We start from the raw sequence: 26,720 nt of genomic DNA on the forward strand, positions 1-26,720 counted from the left end.
CACCTCTTGGAGTTAGACATGTTTCTGTTCTTAGTCATTGGTATCGTGGAATAGAAAGAAGAGGGAGGGCAAAGAGAAGGGCTGTCTGCTAGTGTTGCTACATCTAAAAGATGGCTTTAAATTATAATCATAGTTCTGTGTGCATTTTTGGGGGGGTAAGATACCTATTTATTGTGGATAAAATTGTTCTTTGTTTCACAACATCTAAGCTTTTTAGATCTCTTTGAGGTGATTTTTTTTTTTTATAAAAAGTAGAGCTAATTAGGAAAGTGCAAATCAAAACCATACTGAGATGTCATTTCACACCAACTAGAATGGTCACTATTACACAAACAGGGAACTATTAAACAAGCATACAAGTCTTGGAGAGAATGCAGAGAAATTGGACACTTATTCACTGCTGATAGGAATGTAAAATGCTATAGCCACTGTGGAGGACAGTTTGGCAGTTCCTCAGGAAGCAAAACATAGAGGTGCCCTTAGACCTGGCATTCCCGCTACTTGGGATACACCCACAAAATCGAAAGCAAGGATGCGAACAGAAATTTGCACACTCATGTTCATAATGGCATTATTCACAGTTGCCAAAAGATGGAAACAACCCAAATGTCCATCAACAGATGAACAGATTAAAAAATGTGGTATATGCATACGATGGAGTATTATTCAGCAGTAAGAAGGAATAAAGTCTGAAGCATGTGTCGACATACATGCATCAACATGGATGGACTTCAAGGACATGATGTTAATAAGTCAGACACCAAAGGACAAATATTGTATCATCTCACTGATACGAACTAATTATGTAAACTCATAAACATAAAGTATACACTATAGGTTACCAGTAAATAGGATGGGGAGCTTCATATGTGCAGAATATTTAGCTAGGTTGACATTAAACATTTGGGAATCAACAGAGGTGACAGTAGCATGTTATTGTGAGAAAAATTAACAGGGCGGAATGGTGTGTGAATGTGGTGGGAAGGGGAAGTTTAGAGTCATGTATGTCACCAGAATTGGAGGTTAAAATATGAGAATGCATAACACAGTGAATCTTGTAATGGGCAGTGTCGGTGATTGACTCTACAAATATATAAACTAGAGCAAATGTACAACACTGTTACAAGGAGTTAATAATAGGGATTTATGGGAAAATGTACCTATTGCAAACTATGGACTATTGTTCACAGTAATGTTTTTTTAATCTACTTAATTTACTTTAACAATTTCTCCCCTATCATTTATTTATTTATTTATGTATTTATTTGCATGGTCAGGCACCAGGAATCAAACCCGCATCTCCAGCATGGCAGGCAAGAACTCTGCCTGCTAAGCCACCATGGACTGCCCTATTTATTTATTTTTAATCCATATTTTTTACTCATCTGTCCATGCTGTAGGTAAAAGGAACATCAGACACAAGGTTTTCACAATCACATAGCCACATTGCAAAAGCTATCATTATACATTCATCTTCAAGAAACATGGCTACTGGAACAAAGCTCCGCAGTTTAAGGCACTTCCCTCTAGCCTCTCTATACCTTAAACTAAAAAGGGGATATCTATATTATGCATAAGAATAACCTCCAGGATAACCTCTCAACTCTGTTTGAAATCTTTCAGCCACTGACACTTTATTTATATTGTCTCATTTCTTTCTTCCCCCTTTTGGTGGAGAAGGTTTTCTTGATCCCTTGATGCTGAGTCCCAGCTCATTCTAGGATTTCTGTCCCATATTGCCAGGGAGATTTACACCCCTGGGAGTCATGTCCCATGTAGAGCGTGGGAGGGGCAGGGAATTTGATGGCCACGTTGGCTGAGAGAGAGATAAGCCGCATCTGTCTCTCTATTATTGTTGCTCTATTTGAGCAACAAAACAGGTTCTCAGGGTGAATCTTAGGCCTAGTTTTAAGTAGGCTTAGCCTATCCTTTGCGGAGGTAAGTGTCATCTGAACAAACCCCAAGATTGAGGGCTTGGCCTATTGATTTTATTGTCCCCACTGCTTGTGAGAATATCAGTATATCACAATATCTCACTGCAATATTTTAATACAGTAATATTTTAATACTCTTTTATCAACAGTAACAAATGTACAATACCAATAATATGGGTCAGTAATAGGGGGAGATGAGGAGTATGGAAGGATTTTTATTTCTTTTCTGGAGTTACTAAAATATTCTAAATTTGATCACAGGAATATAAGCACAACTATGTGATGATACTGTGAACCAGGGATTGTATACTTCGGATGATTTCTGTGCTGTGGGAATATATCTTAATATGACTGCATTAAAAAGCAGAACTAGTGAATTAAGAAACGTAAATATCTTTTTGTTAAATTAATAGAAAAGAAGCACCTTCGGCAAAGAATTGTTAAACCACCTCTGAGCAGTAGTTATCAGGACTTTTTCATTGGGTTGGCTGCAGAAGGGCAGAAGGAAGTGCAGGAGGAGAGATGTAAGAAGATGTGTTCATATTTCCATTTTGATATGGCCATTGTATGTGCACATCTCTAGGATATACAATGGGAAAACATTGTTAAATAGTTCAATGGAAACTTACCTTCTTGCTAATATTTTAATATCGATCTGATAATGAATTCTTTTAGACACATGATACTTATTGTACTCTTGCTTTATGTCTCATTTTAAATTGAGCATTTAGAGAACACAGTATTTGTAACTCTACCAATATAGAGAGGCCTGTTGTCATTTTGGTCTTTTATGAAATTTTTTTCCCAAGAAGGGAAAGAATACACTTTTCCCCAATTGAGTTGGTGTCGTATATTCTTATCACAATACTCATGGCTTTGGGACTTTGAATTGGTAAATATTCATGAAAATGATACATTCTGTGTGATCTCAACCACATAAAAATGTATACTCAGCTGTGTGTATATCCATCAAGAACTAGAAATATATGTCAAACTATTAACTGCTGGTGATTCTAGATGACTTTTGTGTTCTTTGCTTCTTGTACTTTTCAATTTTCAACATTGCACAATTAACTTACAAGTTTGAAAAAATGTTATTTTAAAAACAAAATGAGTGTTTGACATACAGTAAGCACTGAAGAATTTTTAATCAAATTATATAACAATGAGGGCCCTTCTTTCACCTCTCAGATTGTCAAAAATTTATAGGCATCATAATAGTTTTGATGGGGTACATATATTTTTAAAAAGTATATGCTTGTATATGTGTGATATATAGTATATATGGTGATCTCTATATATTTGGATATATGGTGCTTTAAGAGGAAAATAGGCTGTAAAATTATGATCACGTTAAAATAGATAATACATGAAAATGATGGATATACAGTTTAGCACTGAGCAGAGAAATGACAGATGATGTGAATTTTCTTTTCTTTAGTGTCTAAAGATTTACACCTATTAATGTATAATAAGAACAACAATAATAAAAGAGTGTAATTGTTGTCATTTTATCTAAAGGGAGTGGGAAAAGGAGAAACACAGTAATAGGCATTTGGGGGAAGTTGGTTTAGATATACAGATAGTTCAGATACTAATATGGTAAATGGGGATATAATCTCTAGGACTTCACCTCATCTAAGTGATGAATGTAAACCTGAATCTTGCTAGTGAGTTTTAACTAATAAGTTTATAATTTTCCTTAAAACTGAGGCAATGGCAGTGAACATTCTGGGCTGTCAAAAGCCAATTCCTTGACTTTCCCATTGACAGCCTTTAACTTAAGCAAATCATTCACCTAAATGCAAAGACATGAGCAACTTATCATTGAAAAATGGTATTCAGTTTTCTAACAAATGTTTATTCGGCACCTAATTCCATGCCAGTACTAGTTAGGTCCTGGGGATACTGCAGAAAAGTGAAGCAAACGGCTTTAGCTTTAGCACACTGCTTGCTTGGGTTCAGGAGAGAGGCATTTAAGGAGCACTCATTCTCAAATATGGCAGATTTTGTGAAAAGGAAAATGTAGCATGCTACTACTTAACAGACATTTACTGAGTACTATTATGTGTAGCCTTGAACCCTATAGAGCAATATCCCTGCCTTCATGGAACTCACATTCTAGTGAAAGAAGAGAGAAATTAAGCAAAACAAATAGATATAAGGTATGCTAAGTGGTTGTTAATTCTAAGGAAAAAAATAAATCAGGAAGGAGGATGAGAAATGGTGAGCTATCAAAATTAGATAGGTGGTAGAGGTAGGCTGTCAGAAAAGGTCATAAATAACTAAAGACCAGATGGAGGGAAGGGGGCAAGCAGTGTAAAGATTTAGCAGATGATATTTTGGAGGAGATAATGAAAAAAGAAGGAGAAAGAGGCAGAAACTGAGCTCCCCTTCCGGGGCAAAGACTCCGTGTCGAGGGTATGGCTGTGCTTTCCAGGAACGGTGTAAGTAAATAAGCCACGTGCTGTAGGTAGTGAGGGAGGAAAGAAAATATTAGGTGACAATGTCAGAGAGGTAACAGCAATCCAGATCCTATATGGTCTTGTGGACAAATGTAAAGCTCTTTGGCTCTTACTCTGTAGTCAGTACAATATTCTGAGCATAAGACAGATATGATGTAACTTATGTTATAATAGGAATACTCTAGTAGTTGTCCTGAAAATAGACTGGAGTAGGAAAAAGATAAAAGTGGGGATACCAGTTAGGAGGATGTTTCAAAATTCAGGTGATGATGAGGTAGAGTTGGACAAATTGGTGGCAAGGGAGGAGATGAGAAATTTATGGATTCTGGGTATATTTTGAAAGCTGAGCCAATGGAATTTGCCAACAGAAGTTAAAAGTGATTCTATAAACTGTTTAAAAAATAAACAGAAAACTGCAAGTGCTGGAGAAGATGTGGAGGAAAAGGTACACCTATCCACTGTTGGTGGGAATGTAGAATTCTATAGCCATTCTGGAGGGCAGAGTAATAGTTCCTCAAGAAGCTAAATATAAAATGGCCATGTGGTCAAGCAATCTTGTTACCAGTTATATACTCAAAAGAGTTGAAAGCAGGGGCACAAATAGACATGGACACTGATATTTATGGCAGCATTATTCACAATTGTCAATGGAAGGAGGCAACCCAAATGTCCATCAACTGATGAGTGGAAGGGTGAACTGTGGTGTACCCATATGATGGAATATTGTGCTGCTGCAGAAAGGATGAATTTGTGAGGCAGATAACGATGTGAATTAATCTTGAGGATATTATGTTGCACAAAATAGACCAGAAACAAAAGGACAAACTTGTATAATCTCACTAATATGAACTAACTATAATGAGCAAGTTCAGAGAGTTAAATTTGAGAGCATAGGTTATTAGGAGATAGAAAGAGGGCAGAGATTGGGCAATCAAGTACAGGATGCTCAATAAGGTTGAATGTAGATGTTCAGTAATGGACAGCCCATTACTGTGTGATGGTAGCTCAATACTGTAGGTTTAATTAACAGAGCTGAATATGTATGAAAGAGGAAGGCTAGGGTCATGAATGTCACCAGAAGGAAAGCTAGAGGCTAAAACTGGGGAGCCTATAACTTAGCGAAACCCAGACTGGGCAATGAAGATTGTTAATTGTACAATTATAAGAAAGTTAAAACAAATGTACATCACTATGGCAAGGCATTAATAACAGGGTATTGTATGGGAGAGATGCAGTTAATGTAAACTAAGGTCTTTAGTCAACAGTAACATTGTAATATTCTTTCATTGATTGTAACAAAGGCACTATACCAAAGTTGAATGTCAGTAATAGGAGGACATAAGGAATAAGGGATTTTTTCCCTTGGAAGCAATGAAAATGTTCTCAAATTGACTGTAGTGGTGAATGCGTATCTATGTGATTATAACACGAGCCACTGATTGTATGCTTAGGATGGATTTTATGGTATGTGAACAAAGCTTTTTTTAAAAAAAGAAAATAGTGCTGTCATGATTTTTTTTTTGTAAAGAGTAGTTCCTGCTGAAGTTATGTGTACAAATCCATTTACACTTATCTATGCAAGAAAAACCAATTTGTGTCTTCAAGTGGATTATTTTGTGATTCTGATCTAGGTCATGAGTAAAGCTATAATGCTAAGTCTCTTGGCTTCTACATACCCTAATCTTTAAAACGAAAAAAGTGATTCTAATTTTGTTCTCATAAAAGTAAGGAAAGAATGGAGTTGCCATTAAAGAAAAACGAAAGAACAAAGGAGGGACAGCCTTTTGACAGGAAGGTAAGGAAGTCACTGTTAGTCTTGTAAAGTTCAAGATGCCTAACAGACATCTAAATGGAGATGTCAGGGGAGACATTAAGGCTGGAGATATAAACCTGAGACTCATCAGCACTTAGATGTTATTTAAAGTTATGCAGTTATGAGCAAAATAGCACACATCAATAGTGGGCATAGATAGCGAGGAGAAGAGGTTCAAGACTAACAATGGGGATTCCAATGCTAAGGTACTGGGGTAAGAGGAGAAATGAGAAGAGCTTTTCCAGGGTAGCAGGAAAATATTTTAGAATCCAAGAGAAGAAAAAATTTTAAGGTGGTGAGACTGATCAACTGACAAATATTGTTTGTAGGTCAAGCAGAGCGAAGGCTGATAAATGACCACTAGATTTCAAAACATGGAAGTCATTGATGACCACGAAGAAAGCATTCCTTTAGAGGAAAGGTGGGTACAAAAACTTGATGGGGTAGTTTCATGAGAGGAGAGGAGGAAAGGAGTTAGTACAATTCTTCCAAGAGTTTTGTGGTTTAAAAAAAAGGAGAAAAATGGAGGTAATAGAGCTAGAAATGGCATCCAGAAAGGCTTTTACCTTTAATATTAGAGAAATAACAATTGTCTGTGTCCTTTTAAAAAAAAGATCCAGGAAAGGGGAAAAATGAATTATGCAAGGAAGAGAGGGGGTGATTATTGGAGCAGTGTCCTTGAGGGGGCAGGAGGGTGGGGAAAATCTAGTGTGCAGGTGGAGGTATCATGACTTTCCTAGAAAAAAATGGAAGATAAACAAAGTTGTATGTGCTCACATGTTATTGGGAGGGTGAAATCCCAGGAAAACAGAAATAAGGATATAAGCGGTATGATGGTAAAGGAGGGAAAACAAATATAAGGGAATACTACTGATCAAGTCATAACTTTATAACAAACTCATTGCTTATTCTCACAGTATATCTCCAGAAATACTGTTTGAAGTCACTAAGGAGAGAAAGGGAGAAGAATCTGTCTAACAGCTCATGTATCTATTAGTTAAAGTTTCCTCTCCTAGGGAAGTCCTGGGGTGGGAGGCAGGGGGTGTTCATATCAGCAATGGGTAAGGAAACCACCCCTGGGCTATGCCCACAAATGACTCAGAGCAGGGCCCTTGCCCTGTGACAGAAGTGGCCGTAGTAGCATGAACCTGGCATTTTGCGTTACGCTGCTCCTGCCAGAGAACAAGGAAATTATATGTATATGGAATGATACGTAAGCCAGTAACTGCACAGAAGGTCGGGTCTTTGGTTGGAAAATTGACAGTTTATCCAAATTAACAAGAGAGTTTGCAAGATGTTTGGGCATAGATATGGGTAGGTAGGTAGTGGGAGAGCTTGTAAAAATTCTCTTCTCTTCACTTCAGTTTTCTCAGTAAGAAATAGCTGAAAGTAAAATCTGGGCAGGAGGAGGTGTTGGAGGCAGTCATCTAGGAGAATGGGAGCATAAAAAGGGGTCCTGGTAGCACTCAGCTTGTCTAAAGAGTCTTCTGAAGCTTTCTGGGGAAAGGGACCTTGGAGCTGAAACTTTAAGAATAAGCTCGAGTTATTCGACTGAACAGGGGCTTATCTTTTAGAAAAGGGAATATAGTATCTCCAAAGACCTGGGACCAGGGAAAGTGTAACATGTTTAAATATAAATATTGCTGAGTGTATGCACAATTAGCAAAAAGTAGGAATTGAGTTTGTAAAAATAGTTGGATACAAGATTTGCTTATTAGGTTTTATATTCCATGGGATTGTATAGATAAAATCTCTAACAGGAAATAAAGATAAAAATAATTAAATTAGCAAATGAAGAAAAAGATAATTACTCTTAATTACTTAATTACTTTGTGTTTGGTCTTGTCTGAAGATGTTGATAATGAAAATACTTGGTGAATTAAGATTACGAAAGTGGAAGTCAAGAATTAAGAAATGTATAAATACTTGTGAAGTACAGATACACTGGCAATTATGGATGTCCCCAGTGAAAGTCACAGTCAGCCTCATGAACAGAAAAGTAAGTGTTTTGGTTTGCTAATGCTGCCCAAAAGCAACATACCAAAATGGAATCGCTTTTAAAAAGGGAACTTATTAAGTTGCAAGTTTACAGTTCAAAGGCCATACAGATGTCCAAACCAAGGCATCCAGAGACAGATACCTTGACTCAGTAAAGGACTGATGACACGGTTTCTCTCTCAGCTGGGATGGCTCATGGCAATGTCTGCTGGCTTTCTCTGCTGGCTTCTTCAAACGCTTCCACAAGGGCATTTTCCTTCTTCATCTCCAAAGGTCTCTAGCTGTTTGGGCTCTCTCTGTCAGTTTTGTCAGCTGTCTCCAAAATGTTTCCTCTTTTAAAGGACTTGAATAAACTAATCAAGACTCACCTTAAATGGGTGGAGTCATAGCTCCATCCAATTGAGAGATCACACCCACAATTGAGTGGATTATGTCTCCATGAAAACAATCTAATTAAAAGGTCCCACCTGACAATATTGAATCAGGATTAGAAGAATAAGGTTTTTCTGGGATACATACTCAGCACAGTGAGTATAACTGCAATTCACAAATACTAAAAGTAGTCATCATTTTGCAGATAATAGGCTATGTTATGTTCGGCTCCTGTAGCTATTACATCAGAGAGGAATTTAATGACATATTTATGATAGTTAGTACCATTGCTAAAAGTATCCTAAGAGCATACTCAGAATAACACAAACACATATCTGTGAGCCTATGTAGATATTCACAGCTTTGGCAGAGAAGCTAAATAAAATGTGAAATGGAAGAACATAAAAATAAAACCAATTACTACCTTGGCAATAAGAGTTATTTTACTCTACTTAGGTATCTTTCCAAAAATAAGAAAATGTGTTAGCTTCAATTCAGATAGTAATATGTTTCAATATTTATATCTCTAGAAGATTTTTTTACTTCCCATAAATAATCGAAATATACTTGGACAAAATGACTTCAAAAATCATGGAGAATTAAGAGCAAATTTTACCGAGTAATGAGAATCCATTAAAAAATGTCACATGCGTATCTTCAACTAAACTTCCTGGTCATTGCCCCTCTCATCACATGCGTCCTGAAAAATGCTTCTTTGATGAGACCCTTTTCATTCTATTCATCTGTGTGTCTGCTATGTCTTCAGAGTTATAAATTATGGAGAATACTAAAAGTAACAGGCTACCTCCTTTGAGGAAATTCCCAGAGAAAACTTACAAGAATTACAGTTTCATCCTTCATCCCCAACTCAAATAAGGTAATTGGCTGAAGTTCATTAGGCTTCTCATTATGGAAAAGGGTCTGGTAGAACCACATGAATCATGAGTGGTTCCATCCTTAGCTATTAAGACACAGTGGAAAATATAAGTCACTGCATGCATGACATGCTGTGGTCCATGGAGGGGAAGAAGTGGTGTGCCTCCTTTAATTACTCCCATGGAACTGAGCACATGTCTAGCCATGGTCTTTTCTTTTACTATTTTCCAAATAATCGCTACTCTAATTGCTTCAGCTGGAGCAGCTCGTGCTCATTCTAATACTTGCCTGCCAGTGTTCTCTCTTTCCTCCACTCTCCCCCCACACCTGCCCTCATCCCTACTGCCCACCCCCCTTTTATATAAATTTGATGAAGGTCTGGTTTTTACTCCTTGAAAGTTTAAGTGGTTGAATTAAATCACAACTTTCTTTGCTCAATCATTCAGGGAGCTCTTTCAGAATTGGGGAAACATTTTATTTACGACTCAGCTTCCCACCTGTGCTGACATGGCATGGACTTTACAGCTATATTGAAAGCGTTATAACCAGTACCTCAGAAATTCCACATTCTCTTGAGCTGCATTATTATGGAACATTTGTCAGTCAGCCAGTTGCCTTGTCAGCCCCTAATTGATTTATATTAGCATCTGTAGGAATGAGGTGGGATGAGGGAGAGGTGAGCCTGGGCTCACTTGAGACTACCCAGCTGCGGAGTTTCATGTGGGCTGGAGAGGTTTACAAATGGAATTGAATATAAGCACCATGTTTTTCTTTATTTTTTGTTTTATTTTATGCAATGTGCCTCAATTACAGATGTTCACAAAGGCAATATAAACTTTTACTACTTGGTCAAAGTTAAGTGAGCTTAGCCACTCCATCACTTGGCTATAAAGAACACCTGGCCCTAAAGGCTGGCTTCGTTTTTCCCTTGGGCAGGAGGACAATAAAGAAACCAAGAAAACCCTTAAGATTGTTCCCCTCTGACAACTTTCATTTTCAAAAAAAAAAAGTGGTTGTTACCTTTAATAGCTCTTTCTTAAACTTAGACCCTACTCCTCCTGGGTTAGAAACATAAATCTACATTTCTCATTTAGAAACACCTGGTCTGAAGTAAGGTCCAGGTGAGGGAGTCGGGAGAAATCTGTAAAAGGGGATCACCTATGAGGATGCACAGACTACTTACTCACTACAAAGTTGTTTCTGGTGTGCAAATGGTCTATGCAAGAGGTCTCACAAGTGGAGATCTAGAGTGTCTTGGCCCATATGGTATTTTAGCTCTTGATGTCCTCGATAGACACCACAGTCCCTGCCACACCCTAGTGTATCACATGTGGTCCAATGCACACATTTAGAGTACATGTGTGACCTTCGTTGCTATGAGTTGCAATCTCTAATTTATATCCTGTCATCTTGTTTCTGCAAGAGGCGTAGAGCAGGGGGTTAGGTATGATAAGAGATAGGTATGGTCTGAATCTGGAGATGACAGAGGTGTACAGTGAGAGAAAGGAGTTTCATAGGTTTGTTCAGGACACTGACTATGGGGCAGTCACAGCTGAGAGTGACCCTAACAAAGGACCTACATTTTTTTTTTTTTACTTCTTGCTCCCAGAGAACCACTGGCTGGTCAACAGTGGCCCTGGTGGCAGGCCTGTGGGATAGAACAACTTGGTGATGGGACATCTGGGCCATAACACTTGGGCCACAGTATGCCTTGATACCCACATGCTTTGGTCACAGTACACCTTATTCATAGCATATCTGTGTCACAGAGCTCCTTGGTCACCATGTGCTTTGGTCACAAGTTGTCTTGGTTACTGAATGCCTTAGACTTGACACATTTAGGTCAGAGAGCACCTTAAAAGCAATATCCCTGAGCTAAATGCCCCATGGCCCCCCACATGCTTTGGCCCCAGCATATTGGTCACAGAGCAACTTTGAAACAGTACATTTCTGTCGTGGCACTGAGTGTCTTGTTCATAATGACTTGACCATACCATGTCTTGTCTATAGTATGTTTGCTTTATTGTACTGGGGTCTATGTGGATGGGTCACAGCTACCTTTGGCTACTGTGGGCCTCTGCCTCTGTGTTCTTGGGTCACACGGTGCCTAGCATGCTTTGGTCACTACATACTTGGTGGTCACTCTTCACCTGGACACCATGTTCCTGAGTTACTGCACACCTGGGTCATTGTGTGCTTGGGTCGTGGCTCATCTGGGTAATGGCATGACTTGGCTATGAAGTGATTTCCATTTGTGAAGTAATGGTAATTAGAAATACCTCTTGGGTTTTGGCATTCTTATGGCAGGAGGGATTCCAGAAGTACAGTAAGAGAGACATCACATAGCTAGCAGGACAGATACTCAATGTCACATTGATATGCATAGTAAAAGAATGTGTGCTCCAAAATGCTAGGCAGGCATTCTGTAGATTTGTTTGTACACACACAGAAGATATCAGAAAGGGATATATATCCAAATGGTGGCACTTAGTTTTTTGAGCTAGTGGCATTAAATCTACTTTTATTCTTTGTAAACTTCTTTATTTAGCTTTTTTTTAATATTTCAAAGAAAATGAAGCCCTTTATTCTTCAGGACCCAACTCCAGTGTCACAACTGTTGGGTACTTTGCCAGATGGTTGCCAGTAGGTATCAATCACTTTTCCATCTTATTCTGGACACTTTCTCTGTCACTCTAAGGGACGACACTGAGGAAATGTGGGGATGGGCAGGAGTCTGTCTCTTCAGCTTGCCATCTTTGTTCCTTTGAAAGCCTACCTTTCCTCCAACAGAATATGACATCACATTTCTGTTCACAAACTACTCAATGGACATATGTCGAATTATCTGCAGCCACCTCTACTGCCCCATCTCTGTATTAATTTTATAAGGCCTAGAAAAAATCCAAAGATCATTTTCTAATTTTTCTTGGCTTCCATGGTAATGAAACCAAAGCAGTCTAGAGAGGTTACATTACCTTTTCCTAAGAGTCTCCTGAAAAGCTGATTCTATAACATCCTTCATAGCTTAATAAAGCTTCTCTCTATAACCAACCTGAGGTCCTCTTTCTGAGCTTGAGAGCAGATATAGGACCTGCCCAAAAATCATCCAAAAAGCATCAATTTGACCATTGTGAACACAGGAATCCAGTTTCACCTCTGGGGTCCCGGGCCCTTACGTCCAGACTTTATAGAACTCTGAACAGTTTTGAGTGCTTTCGCAGACATATTATCCCGTGAACTTCATGACAATCTCGTGACAAATGCAGTACTCATTTTATTAATCATATTTCACAAATTAAGAAATAAAAGATTAATTTCCAGACACAATCTCTGATTTCAGGTTGGATGTAAAACCTGCTTTTGTCTTTTAACATAGGATCATGACTATGGCTATTCAGAACCCATAAGATCAGAGTGAGATAAGCATAGGAGCAGATCATAGTTTACCATAGTAAATCAAGGATTTGTCCGAGATTTTCACTAACAGAAATGAAAACAGGATTTCTACTTGTCTTGTATTTTATTCCATAATTGTAGGAAAAGAAATAGTAGTATAAGTAGTAGTAAGCAGCTATCCTTATTTAACACATTACTGAAGCTGGGAATCATACTCATGTGTATTATTTATAATCCCTACAAGAACCCTGGAAAATAGGTGTCATTTCCAATTTACATATGATAAAGCTTTGATTTAAAGATACTAAATAATTTACATCCTACCGTAGCAGGCTAGAGCAGGAATTGGCATCTCGATATGACTGACCCCTAAATCTCCCCCTAAACCATTGTGCCTCACTAAATCATAATCATGCACATTATTTGTATTGTATTCTCAATACTTATTCCACAAATAAATAAATAAAAAGCACTGGTAGTGGCTTGATCTAATTTGTTTATATTTGGAAATTTCTTCCTTATTTTCATCCCTACAAAATCACTTTTCCTCATTCAATAGTGAATCCCCCTAGACTTTTCCAAAAATATGGTCTTCCTTGAAAACAAACTCACTTGTGGATATTAAGACATTAAGTGGGTTTAGTACATACATTACTTTCCAACTTTTACCTCAAAATTTGTTGAGACTTTTCAATTATGAAAAGAGGAATACATAATTTGTCCACTTTTACCAGGACATACTAAACTGGCCACAAAGTGGTAATTTAATCATACACCACTTACATCATTAAAAATTTAGCCTGCTCTCTTATGCATTAATCTTTAAAATGTGGTCAAAAGGAATCCAGAGGTTGTGTGCCACCTCTTTGGGTTCTTAGAGAAAAGAGCATTGTTCCTGGTGGACGTGCATTTTCTGAGGTTCATCTGAGCTCAGGATGGGACCCTAGTATATGAAGGAAAATGCTCTTACAGCTCAAAACTCAAACACTGAAAATTACTTAATTGAGGATTAGGAAATATATCTTCCAGTCATAATATACCTACCATGAGCTAATCCCTTAAATAGGCTTTAATTTCACTCACTTGTAAAATCTGTCAGAGATACTGTGGTTCTCAATTAAACAAGGTGACCTATGTATTTACTAATCTTTAATTTCATTGCTTCCTTTTTCTAAGTCTAGAAACTAATTCAAGTCTACCTCACCCTAAAACCAACCTCTTTCAGTCCTGCCTCTCCTTCAAAATCAACTTCCCTTCATGGCTACACTTCTTGAAAACAATCTGCACTTCCTTTTTTTTACCTTCAAACTACTACTTAACTCACCATCATCTGTCATCTTCTGCCACTGCTTTGCTGACTTTGCTGGGACAGAGCCACATGAATACCCTCAATGCTTTTGCTGGTCTGACATCCCATTGGAGCTGTCCATAGTAATTGCCCTTGAAGGAACGCCACTTCCTTCACAAAGACAGGACTACAAATCTTGGATCCTCTAGCATTCTCTGGCCTGGAGGAAGTCATTTAACTTCTCTGAGTCTTAGGTTTCTCATCATTAAAATAGAAAGGCACCACCAACATTGAAAGACTATAAACTTTTAATAACATGGCACATTAATAATTCTAAAACGGTATGGGACACCCCTGTAGGGCACTCTCGAACAACGCTTTGACCATAATAGGACTTTCTTGAAAGTAACATCACTTCTATTCCTCCTCATTTCTTTTACGTCTTCATCTCTTCTTACCTGATTAAAATCTATGGTCCAGCGCTACAGGCACTCCAGCCTACAAATCCAACTCCTTTGTATCATGATACAACTATAATCCTGGATAAATCCAACTCTTTGCCTTTTCCATACCTGCACTTGTACAGCTGAACAGAGGCTGCAGAAAAGCAAACACTATACAATCTGATCTCACTTGAAATTCCTGTCCACAAACTCAAGCAGGCTTCTTACTGCAATGCAGAACCATACTATATATTTCATTACCATCACTCTCCCACTTTCTTAGTGGTCTGTTTTATACTGTCTCTTCTCATCCCAAGTCTCTTAAATCTTCTCCCCTATTTTTTTTTTCTTTTTTGGGGGAGCGTGGTCGTGTGTGTGCATAGTCTGGGAATTGAACCCAGGTCTCCCTCATGCTTTTCCCTTTTTTTGCTCTCAGCTAACTCCTGTTTCACTGAGACTTTAGAAGACATCAGAAGAATTTCACTAGCTCCTGCCACCACATCTATCTACCTTCTTCCATATCAGGGTCCGTATAGTCTGCTTCCTCCTGGTTCCAGGGTGGAACTGTCCAAGCCTATTGGGGCTGCCACTGGTACACCAGACTCCACCCCACGCTCTTGTCTTCTCAGGAACCTTGCTTCCTCAATTCATTCTCTCTCAACCTCTCTCCCTCTTTCTGTCCCCCTCTTTTTCTCACTCTCTTTCTCTCATGAATCAGCAACTTTTAACTCTCCACTCGATCTTTCTCACTGGAATACAAATATGCTATGCTTTTTTCTACTATCTTGAAAAAAAGAAAAAGATGAAATAGCTCTTGACTTTGCTTTTATCTTACAGGGCTGCCTGATTTCCCTTTCCTGTTATAGAAGAACCCCTTAAAAGAATTGTTAAGACTTTTTGTATGAATTTCTTTCTCCCCATTCTCTTTTAAACACATGCAAAACAATTTTTTTTAATCCAAGACTCTACCAGTTACTGTCAAGGTTATGAAGGCTATCCACATTGTTAAATCCAATCTTAAACTCTCAGTTTTCGTCTTTCTTGACCTGTTGGCAGAATTGTCATGATCAATCATTCCCTTCTCCTTGACATGCTTTTTTTACTAGGCTTCCAAGGACACTATCTTGGCTTGTTTTCCTCCTACCTAAGTTGGGCCTCCTTCTCAGTCAGCTTACCTAGCTGCTCTCCTTATCTCCCAGATCTCTTATTGCTGGAGAATCCCAAAACTCAGCCTTGGACCTTTTCCCTGTCTATACTCATTCCCCAGGTAGGCTCAGTAAGTCTATAGGCATTACATATCATCTAGAAAATTTCTCACTTTAACCATTTTCAAATATACAATTTAGTGATTGAAAAACCATAGAACTTACAACACAAAGAGTAAACGCTAATGTAAACTATGGACTATATATAGTTAATAGTTTATTAACTATGTAATAATAATATTACTTCATCAAGTGCAATAAAGGCACCACACTAATGCAAAATGTTAATAAATAGTGAAAACTGCATGTTAATAAATAGTGAAAACTGCATATTAATAAATGGGAACGCTATACTTTCTGCATGATTTTTATGTAAACTTACAACGGCTCTGATAAAAAAATGAAAAAATATATATCTATACTACTGAGTCTTGAATTTGTAAATTCATATATTCAACCTCCAACTTGACATTTCCACTTGGATGTCACTCAGAATCAATGCATCTTTCCAAAACTGAGCTGACATTCTCCACTAACCAGCTCCTTCTACTCTCTTCCCCCTCAAGTTACTGAAACCAAACCCTTATGATCATCCTTGATTCCACTTTTTTCTGACAGACTATATCCAATTCCTCAGCAAATCCCATTGACTGTAAGTTCAACATATATGAATGTTATAATCCTCACTGCCTTTACAACTTTAATCCTCGTTCAAACCAATATGACATCCTGCCTGGATTATTAAAATAGTCAACTAACTATTTTAACCTTGCTCCTCACCTGTCCCTTTGACCTATTATCAATTTAGCCATAAGATGAAGCTGTTAACATGTAAGTCCCTCTTCTGCTCAAAACCCTTCCAGGTGTATCACTGTCCCTCAGGGAAGAGGCCAACATCCTTGCTACAGCCCATGAAGCCCCATGATTGGATCCCTGTGTTACTTTTCTGACCTCATCTCCTACTCCTTTCTTTCTTCGACAAATCCAGTCACATCCTCCTGCTTCAACTCCTTTACACTTCGACTGTTTACTCTCTGTGGAATGTTCTTCCTCCAGATATCAATATTGCTGAATCCCTCCTGTCTTTCAGGACTTAGTTCAAATGATAGTGAATTTTCTCTGGCCACCCTATCTAAATTTTAGCATCTACCTCCGACACTGTTAAACCCACTTCCTTGCTTTATTTTTCTTTTAGTTCTTGTTACTCTGTAATATACCATAGATTTGACTTTTTATCTTGCTTATTATCTCTCCTCCACTAAAAGTTTAATAAGAGTTGCAATGTTTGTTTTGTCTGGCATTGCATTCCTAGAACATGGAATAATATTTGGCCTATAAAAAGTGTTCAGGACATGTTCTTTAAATGAATGAATGACTATTAGGCTATTAAAATGCTTTAAATCTCTTTTTTTGGTTTTAATTTTTCTTTTATCTTTCTGGTTCTCTGTTAATTTTACTTTGTTTGCTTGTCCCCTACGTTTTTAGCTCCCTTACATACTCACTCTACATATTCTCTTCATTTCGTAATCTCTCAAGACTTATACTCTAATTTATATGCTGATGATTCCATTTCTTCATCCAGAGCATGTTTTGCTCTCCTGAGCTTTTTACTCTCTACTGAAATTTCCACTTGGCTCTCTAATGAATCCCTCAAATTGCATATAATCAGATCCATTATTTTCTTCCCCCAAGCTTATCATGTTCTATATACTGCTTAATGGTGCTACCACTCCTGTAATCACACAAGCTAGAACTTTGGTGTATTTTTCAGTTTCTCTCAGTCACTTCCAAATCCAATTAGTAGGTCCCTTTCTAATCAGAATGGCGCTATGATTTCTTGCTTTAATTTTCACCCAGGAAATATAAACCTCTATGCATGTATGTGTGTATGTGTATGCATATGTGTTTCATATATATTCACGCTCAAAAATAAGATGAACATTTCTATGGACTAGACTCAAACAACAACAACAGCACACACAAACAGGGCAGTAATAGAGGCTAAAGCCATGCATTTTGAAGTCTAAAGGAGACAAACATATCCAGAAGTTTGAACACAAACAAAAAATTCCCCAAATATGGTAGGGACACAATGAGGCTCACAGCCTGAAACTGAAAATTGGAGCAAACCTCTTCACATGTGAAAAGCAATGGAAAGCACAGTGACCACTGACCAGGGTTAAGATTTGTGTCAATCTGTGCACTTGCAAAGCTCGTAGGAGGCAAATTGAGCTTGACCCAGCTCTACCTGCCAGCTTGGTGACTGAACCTGATAAGTGCTGAAATATTCCATGGCTTCTAATATAAAGCCTGGTTCTGGAGTGGGGTTCTAACACTGCCACAAGGCAATTGTGAAATTGCTAGAGAAGAAAATTGAAAAGAAAAGATAAACTACAAAGAAATTCCAAAATACATAACCAGAACTAACGCTAAGAGAGATGGTCACCAAGATTGACAGGTGAGAGATTATATCAGCCTTAAAAACGTAAAAGCAATGGAACAAATCTCTAGGTGATTTTGAAATGCTTTTGTTCAAGATTCTCAAGAGACACAACAAAATAGCACCCAGATGAGAAGCTGTGAAACACCAACTGCCAAATACAACTCAAGAAGAAATGGATAACAAAGGAAACAACTAGCAGTCTATACACACACACACACACACACACACACACACACACATACACACACACCCCTACATATATTTCTTGGTATAAGGGGGAAAAGGACTTTATAGAATGCAGTTAAAGTATTAGATAATTCAAATAAACAGTTGCCTAGAAAGAACACAGAAGGAGATTACATGAAAAATGTGAAAGATTATTTGAGGTTCCCAAATACATTTTGAAGGGATTTTAGAATTTAGGAGTGAATATAAAGACAGAGCAATTTTCTAAAAAAATAATTGTCCAGAAAAGAAGACATGGGTTTTCAGAAAAGTGCATCCTGGGTGCCAAGTATGAAAAATGAACCTACACCTACAATCATCATAGTGAAATTGAAAAGCATCAAGCTTTTAAAGTGAAAAGTCTTAAAAGCTACCAGAAAAAAAGATGAATTGGTAGGAAAGGGATAACTGCTAGACAGACAACAGATTTCAACAGATAATTCTGGAAGATAATGGGGTAATATCTTTGAAATGCTAAGGGAAAAATATTATCAGTTTAACCCTTTATGTGTAGCTAAATCATAATACAGTGAGGGTAAGATAGAGATAGCCACCTCTGTTATATCTTCCCTCACTTTTCCTAGAACAAAATCCTCATTTCATTATATTCATTAAGTTTCTGCATACAGTCCATCCTCCTCTTATTTATATTTGTGCCATAAGTGTTTTAGCACCACTGCCTACTTGTATTATCTGTGTCATTTAAGTATGTTTCTTTCTATTGATTTTTCTCCTCATTGTGGGTCATATTTTCCTGCTTTGCATGCCCGGTAACTTTTTATTGTATGCCAGACTTTATGAATTTGACCTTGTTGGGTGCTTGAGCTTTCTGTCTTCCTACAAATATTTTTGGGCTTTATCCTGAAGAACAGTTTGTTTCCTTTGAAACAATTTGATCTCTTTGAGGATTGCTGTTTTAAGTTCTGTTAGGTGGAACCAGAGAAGTCTTTGGTGTAGGGCTGGTTTTACCCCCTACTGAGGCATTGTCCTTCTGAGTACTTGACCTGGTCTCCTTGAATTAGGTTTTCCTTTCAGCTGGTAGGAACAACTAACACTGTCCCTGTGTGAGCTTCAACGATTGTTCCTTCTAAAGCTTTTGGGTGGTCCTTTTGCTGGCTTTGATTAATTGCCTCCCCTGCATGCACTGATCAGTACTTAACTCTACTTGAGGGGGATTCTCTGCAGACCTCTGGAATTCTCTATCTGTACAGTTCGTTCTTCTTTAATACCCTGGCTGCCTTGGCTTTCTCAGAGCCCCAATTCTGTCTCCTTGGCTCAGATAGATGATTGGGTTCCCTTTAACTCCTTTTCACTGTGTCACAACGTGGAATCACAGGGCTTGTCTCATCTGTTCACCTTTTTCAGGCATCACTATCCTGTGCTAATGTCTGGAAACGATTATTGCAAAAATCATTATGTTTTAAAGAAATCGCTTGTTATAAAAAACAATTGTATTATAAAACCAAATTATTTCAGTGAGGAAAAGAAGGGGAACTTTTGAAGCTAGCAGTTTTCACACTAAAAAATGCCAGCAATAAAGGTTTTAGTTATAAATATATAGCTAATAACATCTGAATACTTCTGAGTAAATTCCAGCTTTTGATCACGAGGTTTTGCACAGATTTTTCTTTTCCTAACTACAACCACTCACTATTATCAGCACTGTTTCTTGGATATGTGTAATACACAAATCATAAGGCTACTCAAAGGAGATATTCTGTGTGTGCAACAGCATTTTTTTTCCTGATAGTGATCAGGTTGTCTCCAGTTGCATTCTGAGAAAAGAAAATGATATCCCCTAATTAATTTGTCATATTAATATGTACTTTTATTATGACTTGCACCATAAGGAAAGCATCATAGTTTTAGCAGGGTATTACTCCCTGGTGAGAAGAATCCTTCAGTAATCCAGGCTGTGCCTCATTCTTTTTTTTTCTCTTTTGTATGGTATATGGTGGTGTCACATTTCACTATTCTTCCATGTGAGTATCCCATTATTGTAGCACCATTTGTTGAATTTTTGTTTGTTTGCTTTTCATTTGTTTGTTTTCACTGGGGAAGTGCATGGATGGGGAATAGAACCCAGGTCTCCTGCATGACAGGTGAGAATTCTACCACTGAACTACCCTTGCAGCCCTCTCATTCATTTTTTATATCCCCAGAGCCTAGCACACGACTGGCGCCACAGCTGGTACCCGTGTGTTGTTAGGATTTCTTTAAGAGTCCTTGAAACACATTTGCAAAAATCTTGATTAGCCAAATATACTCCATAAGCCTCCTTTATCGACATTCAAGATGGAAATCAGGACATGGTGGCAGCCGCAGATGTCCAGTAAATCCTGTGCAGGTCAAAGACTCAATGACCCACAAAGCACTGTGATCCCATGTCGTGACACTGTTGTTAGGGTTGGTCTTTGAGGTCAAGCTGTCCATTTTTTAACAGGAATGCAACAGATTAGCTTAATGACTTTAATGAAGGACAAAGTCAATAGACATCTTGAACAGTGTGTCACATTAAAATTACAGTTTCAAGTTAGGAACAGGACAAACTACTCGATAATAAATACACCCAAAATGCAGTGTACAACCACAAGAAACATTGTTTCTTGATATAAATAAGGCTTCAAAGGATATATTGCCAGGGTGGTGGGGAAGCTGTATTTTCAATAGTCATTGAGAATCCCAGATTCTTCCATTAGTGGATTCAAGGAAGGGAAGCTCTGGTCTGTGGCCTTTTGGATCAGTCAGCAGCCAGGAAAGGCTATGAAGGAAGGTCTGTGGAAGGTTTTATGGGACAGGCCTTAACCTGGAACCTAACACCTGTGCTCGCCATCCACTGGAAAATAAAACTTGGGTCACGTAATTACAGTCATCCCATACAGCAAGGATGTTGAAAAATGTCTAGTAGCTTGCCACATATGACTAGTTCCTTCAGAAAAAGGAAATCTACACACCTACAGCCTTACCTTCAATACACTGAGCATGGGCTGCTTTTCTTGCTCAGTGTTAAACCATATCTATTGATGATTGTTTAAAAAAAACATAGATATTTTGATTTCCTTTTATTTTTCCGTAGAAATAAACACACAGGCTGTTTATTAGCATTTCTCATACCAGTGGTATCACAGCTAGCTATGTAGCAGCTTCCTCATTTTTTATATGCTGATTCATATAAAGTTTTATTGGGAAAAATTGCTATGCTTGGGATAAAGCAAAGGTTTGTTCTTTAAGGAGGAATTGGATTCTGCCAGGTGAGAGAGGAGAAAAATCACTTAAGAGCAATAAATATGTCATCTGTCTAGAAGCTTATTAGAGGAAGGCTGTCTCAATGGTATTGTCATAGCCCAAGCGTCCAAGCACCTGGGCACATAGTAGCCACTCAATAAATACTTGCTGAAGCAAAGATGAGAAAATATGATGCATAAGGATATGAGTTATGAAAGAGCATAGTGAGTAGGGGCTGGTGAGGAGGATAGCTTATGGTTGAAACATTTTGGAGTGGGGGTAGGGGCCAGGCATAGCTCGAAAGGGGGTCTTGGGATCAGTGTGAAAGGTCTTAGATGCCATAACTAGGACTTAAAGTTTAGCCATCAAAGATTTATAAACAGGGAAGTGATCTACTCAGATCTATTTTAGAAAAATAATTCTGTGGGAGTAAAGATGTTGAATGGGGGAAGAGAGAGACAAAGGTCAAGAAGACCAGTAAGATAATGCTGCTACAGACAGAGGAAGGCCTGAACTTCAGCTATGGCAGTGAACAAGGGGGAAGAGAAGACATCAACAGCTTTAAGAAAATTCAGGTGCAAAATCAGCAGCAATGGCGACATGATTAAACAAGAAAGGAAGTAAAGACCTGGACTTGTAGGTGGAGAGAACAGAGAAATCAGCTACGTTTGGGACATGCTGAGTGAAGTGCACGTTACACTTCCCGGTAGGATAGTTCAGTTCATAGCAATTTTTCCCGATAAAACTTTATATGAATCAGCATATAAAAAATGAGGGAGCTGTTACATAGCTAGCTGTGATACCATCGGATAGTTCAGTAAGAAAACAAAGATTTTAGAAGCAAAATGCGTGCCAGTGCCAGTGCCAGGGGGCCTAAGCTACATCATTTAACACATTGTATTGTAACTATTTATTTATGGATTCCTATCCAAGACAATAATTAGGGCAGGTATCATTTTACTCATTTTCACAGTATCTGTGCAAAATAAACAACTAAGTACATAAAAAAAAGTTTGAAGGATGACAGTGTACTATCAAATGTCAACTCCAAGCTGAAGCTAAGTCAAAATAAAGCCATATGCAGAAATTTCATCATAACCCCTAAACTAATGACAATAATCTCCTAAAGATATTAAGAGTCATGCTCAAATCTGATTTTTTTTAAAGTTAAGCTTGTCAAATTCAGAGCCAAAATAACCATGAAACCCAATAAAGATATGTGGAAAACAGAGAAAATGATTGTATACAAAATCCAAGAATTATAACAGTTGTAAGTTGTTTTGCCTTATTCTTAAAATGTATTCTTAAAAAATGCAATTCTAATTTTAAAAATGGTGCATGCTAATACTGGTTAAACTTTTCTTGTATTTATAAATATCATTTTATGGGAGGATATACAATTCAGGTCCTTGACACTAACAGAGTAGGAGTGGAAAAATGTGCTTACAAATTTTTCAGTGGTAAGAATGTATTTGATCAATTGTACACATTTCAATCTATAATATAGATTCTGGTAATCTGTTTTATCTCAAGTGAAATCAAACCTCTTTACCAATATACACCCCAGTATCAGATTTCTCAAAACAATAAATGGCCCCAAATAGTTAGACAATTCAGCAAATACATGTGTTAAATCCTCTTGTCTATTAAAAGAAGATACCAACTAAAACACCTCTATGCCACTTTAGGTCAAATCTGAAACCTCTCAGGACCGTTGAAGTACTCTCTTGTTACGCATTAGTTTAAGAAATACTTCATGGTAAAGATAAGTTCTGGAAACTGGATATTTCTGGATTGGTAAAACTATTCTTTCACGGAGGACCTGTACCACTCTTTGAAAACTAATAGTTTTTTTGGCAGGACATCCTGTTATTCAGTGTCAATAAAATGCTGTTATAAAAAGTAGCAAATTCTGTCTCAGCGGAACTTCCAAAAAAAAAATAAATAAAAGAAAAAGTCGTGAGTTCTAAATTATCCTATGGCATGAGTCCAATCACTGCAGATTCCAACAGTGGAAAGAGACCAAGCATTATACAATGACATTTGTTTCTCATTCTCCTGCAAAATACCAATTTAGCACATCTTCTATTATACTATTGATTATAAATTACTTCCTATTGTATCAAAAGGACTAAAATGTCTCAAGTGTGTAACAAATGCTAAACCATTCTTTTTTTCTATCAACCTTTAAAAAGTAACGTGATTGGTTCTATTTTGATAAATGACATTTTGTTCCCTTCGTAGGAAAACTGTTAACATTTATAAAATATTAACACAATTAAGGAATATTTCTTCCCCAATATATTAAAAACAGAGAAGAGATACACAATAAACATTATATAAATAGTGTCAACAATGGAATTAAGAAATTAAGAACAAACATCCAAAAGCTGCATGACCATGCTTAAGGACATATTGTACATGAATTTGTCTTATATTGAAAAGCATAGAAAAATTAAATTGAAATTTGTAAACATTCTTCTAATAAATAAACCAAATTATTTGACCTTTATCTACATTTGGCTTTTTTTTCTTTAGTATATATCATTTTAGGATATTTTAATTCCTTTTAGATTCATATTATTAATTCAACTTGGAGTCTCAAAATTATTTATATTTTTCCTGAAAATACCCCAAATAAATCAAATTTCTCTCCTTTCCCCAGACAATTAAGATTATATCTAGTCCTCACGTTCTGGCACCTAAGCAGAGCAGAAGGGTAAAATCATATTGATATAGAGTCAATCTAATTTTTAATTTCAGGCATTAATAATTTAAACCTTTGTGCTTCAGCCTGGAAAGAGTAAATCCTTTAAAAGAAGCTCATAATCATTGACTAAGGGGCTTGTTGATGCTTTATCACATGTGGCATTAATGAAGACAATTTAACAACAAAATTTTGAAAACCTGGCATATGATAAAACAAAGCATACAGAATCACTTCTCTGTCCTTACACTGGTGGTCCAGGGAAGGTTCAACTTCCTGTCTTGGACTCTGGCATCTAAATTAAAAGAGGAATATCTTACTGCAATCTGGGTTCCAGGTTTCTGGCTCGCCAACAACAAAGCCTTAAAACCAAGCAGGAAAACTTAACTCCCAACATATCCTGTGAAAAGTATCTGCTTTTCTAATAGCTGTTTTCAATTTAGTTCAAAGAATGGACAATGGCATAAATTCACACCTTCAACTTTAGTAGATTTTAAAACAATGTGCTATATTAACTCCTTTTTTGCCATGTTAATTTAACTTGGGCAAGAAGGTTTTTCTTTAAATTAGACATATAGACAAGGATTTAGTAAAGGAAAAAAATCTAGTTTTATCACCAGAATTATGAAACTTAATATATTTGTCCCATTTAACTACTTTAAACTTCAGCTAGTTTTGAAACTATAATTGTATGCATTTATTGTGTATAGATGCCAGCCATTAAATGACATTTAATGTAAATACTGTGCTAAACAAATATTTTTATAGTTTATGTGTTCAAGTAACAGTTTTGATACTAAGTGTTTAACAAGTAGAATTTAGATGGCAAAATTAGGAAAATGTTTGGTTAATTCTTAAAGAATGTTGCAAAAGTACCATTTATGTAAAAACTGCTCATCCAGCAAAAAAAAAAAAATCAGGGTGTTCAGAAAGAAATTCTGTCAGCATCCCATTACAATCTGAACAGTGGATAAAAATCCACCTCAGTTATAGCCATTTTAGTTTCCGAAATGTGCAATAAACCACTCTCTAGTTATGGTAGAAGGAATGGTAAATGTGAAACTATTTGGAAAAGCATGAGGCATTATACCTTATAATGTATTGATATAACTAAAGAAACATGGCTTAAGCAGTGATTTAAACAAAGTTATTATACTATATTACACCAGACTCTCAAAACAGATCTAGTTTTAACAGAGTTAAAAAAAATTGACTGTACCTTGGATCTTTATAGTTCTTTATAGTTCACAATGTACTTTCACATACGTCAATCCTGTTTGACTCTGTATTACAAAAACTTTGGAAGATAAGCAGAATGGCCATTTTTGTTCATATTTTAATGTGCTGAAAGTGATAATGTACGACAATTAAGGCTAAAATATTTTGAAGACAATAAAGACCAGAATTCTATGCAGAATTGGTCATCGTATAAGTGGGGCTGGGATAAAAATGACACATCTTATGAAATGTAATGTGCGAAATAAAAAGAAGTGGCCTCTATTCAAAAAAGGTACAAGACAACTATTATTTAAAATGCTTTAGTACTTGTTTTCAATAAAAAGAAATCTGGTCTTATAAAAATACATAAAATAGTTATGGGATTTATACCATTAATTTACATAAGATACTTTTTTGCATAAAACAAAGTTATAAAATAGTTTAAAGTCATAGTCTTATATGGAAGTTATTTTTGTATAAAATTTTTATAACTTCTGTAATTTTGGTTCATCTGTATAAATAAGGCATTTTATCCTTTAAAAATTCACAACTCCATTAAAAACATAGGATTCTCTCTCTTTTAAATAAATGTCCATTTGAGGTAGTATGTTAAACTTTTCTTTGGCCCCATTCAGTCTATGTGTCCAAGTCATAAGACTGAGAATTCGGAGTCCTATAGTTTTCTGAGGTCTGTTTATAGGTACATGTGTGATTTTCTTCATGATATTTTGTCCTTTCTTTCCTTTCTTCTTCTGCTTCAGAGTCCAAGTCTAGGGAAGCATGAGCTTTTAAGTGAAAGGCTCTTGGCTGAAAATCTGATGGCTGTCCACAACTTGAAATGGCATCCAACTGAGGTCTCCTCAGAGGCTTTCCAAATGTTCCTGAAAGAGAGAAACCCCTTGAATAATGGGTCCTTTTGCTAGTCTGTAAATCAACAAAAATACATTTCAAATGAACCAAGCCAGTGAACATGAGTAAGCTTTTTTTTTTACAAGCCCACACTGTCATATTCTGGTGTACATTTATATTATGGATAGAGTACTTAAGAATAGAGCTGAGAATATTTTCATTTCCTCTTTTATAGCCACTGAATCCATTCTTTATTGCTTCTC

At 37.0% G+C, this 26,720-nt stretch overlaps 1 protein-coding gene across 2 annotated transcripts in view; it reads right to left on the reverse strand.

Moving 5' to 3' along the window:
* Positions 1-21,647: 21,647 nt before the first annotated feature.
* Positions 21,648-26,720, reverse strand: part of LRIG3 (leucine rich repeats and immunoglobulin like domains 3) — a 47,581-nt gene continuing 42,508 nt past the window's right edge. For both annotated transcript variants that reach the window (XM_077111242.1, XM_077111243.1), the window contains exon 19: positions 21,648-26,489. In XM_077111242.1, coding sequence (XP_076967357.1) covers positions 26,245-26,489 — 245 coding nt within the window. In that variant the 3' untranslated portion in view covers positions 21,648-26,244. The remainder of the gene's footprint in view (positions 26,490-26,720) is intronic.

Source organism: Tamandua tetradactyla, chromosome 7 (genome assembly GCF_023851605.1).
Source record: "Tamandua tetradactyla isolate mTamTet1 chromosome 7, mTamTet1.pri, whole genome shotgun sequence".
NCBI classification, from domain to species: domain Eukaryota; kingdom Metazoa; phylum Chordata; class Mammalia; order Pilosa; family Myrmecophagidae; genus Tamandua; species Tamandua tetradactyla.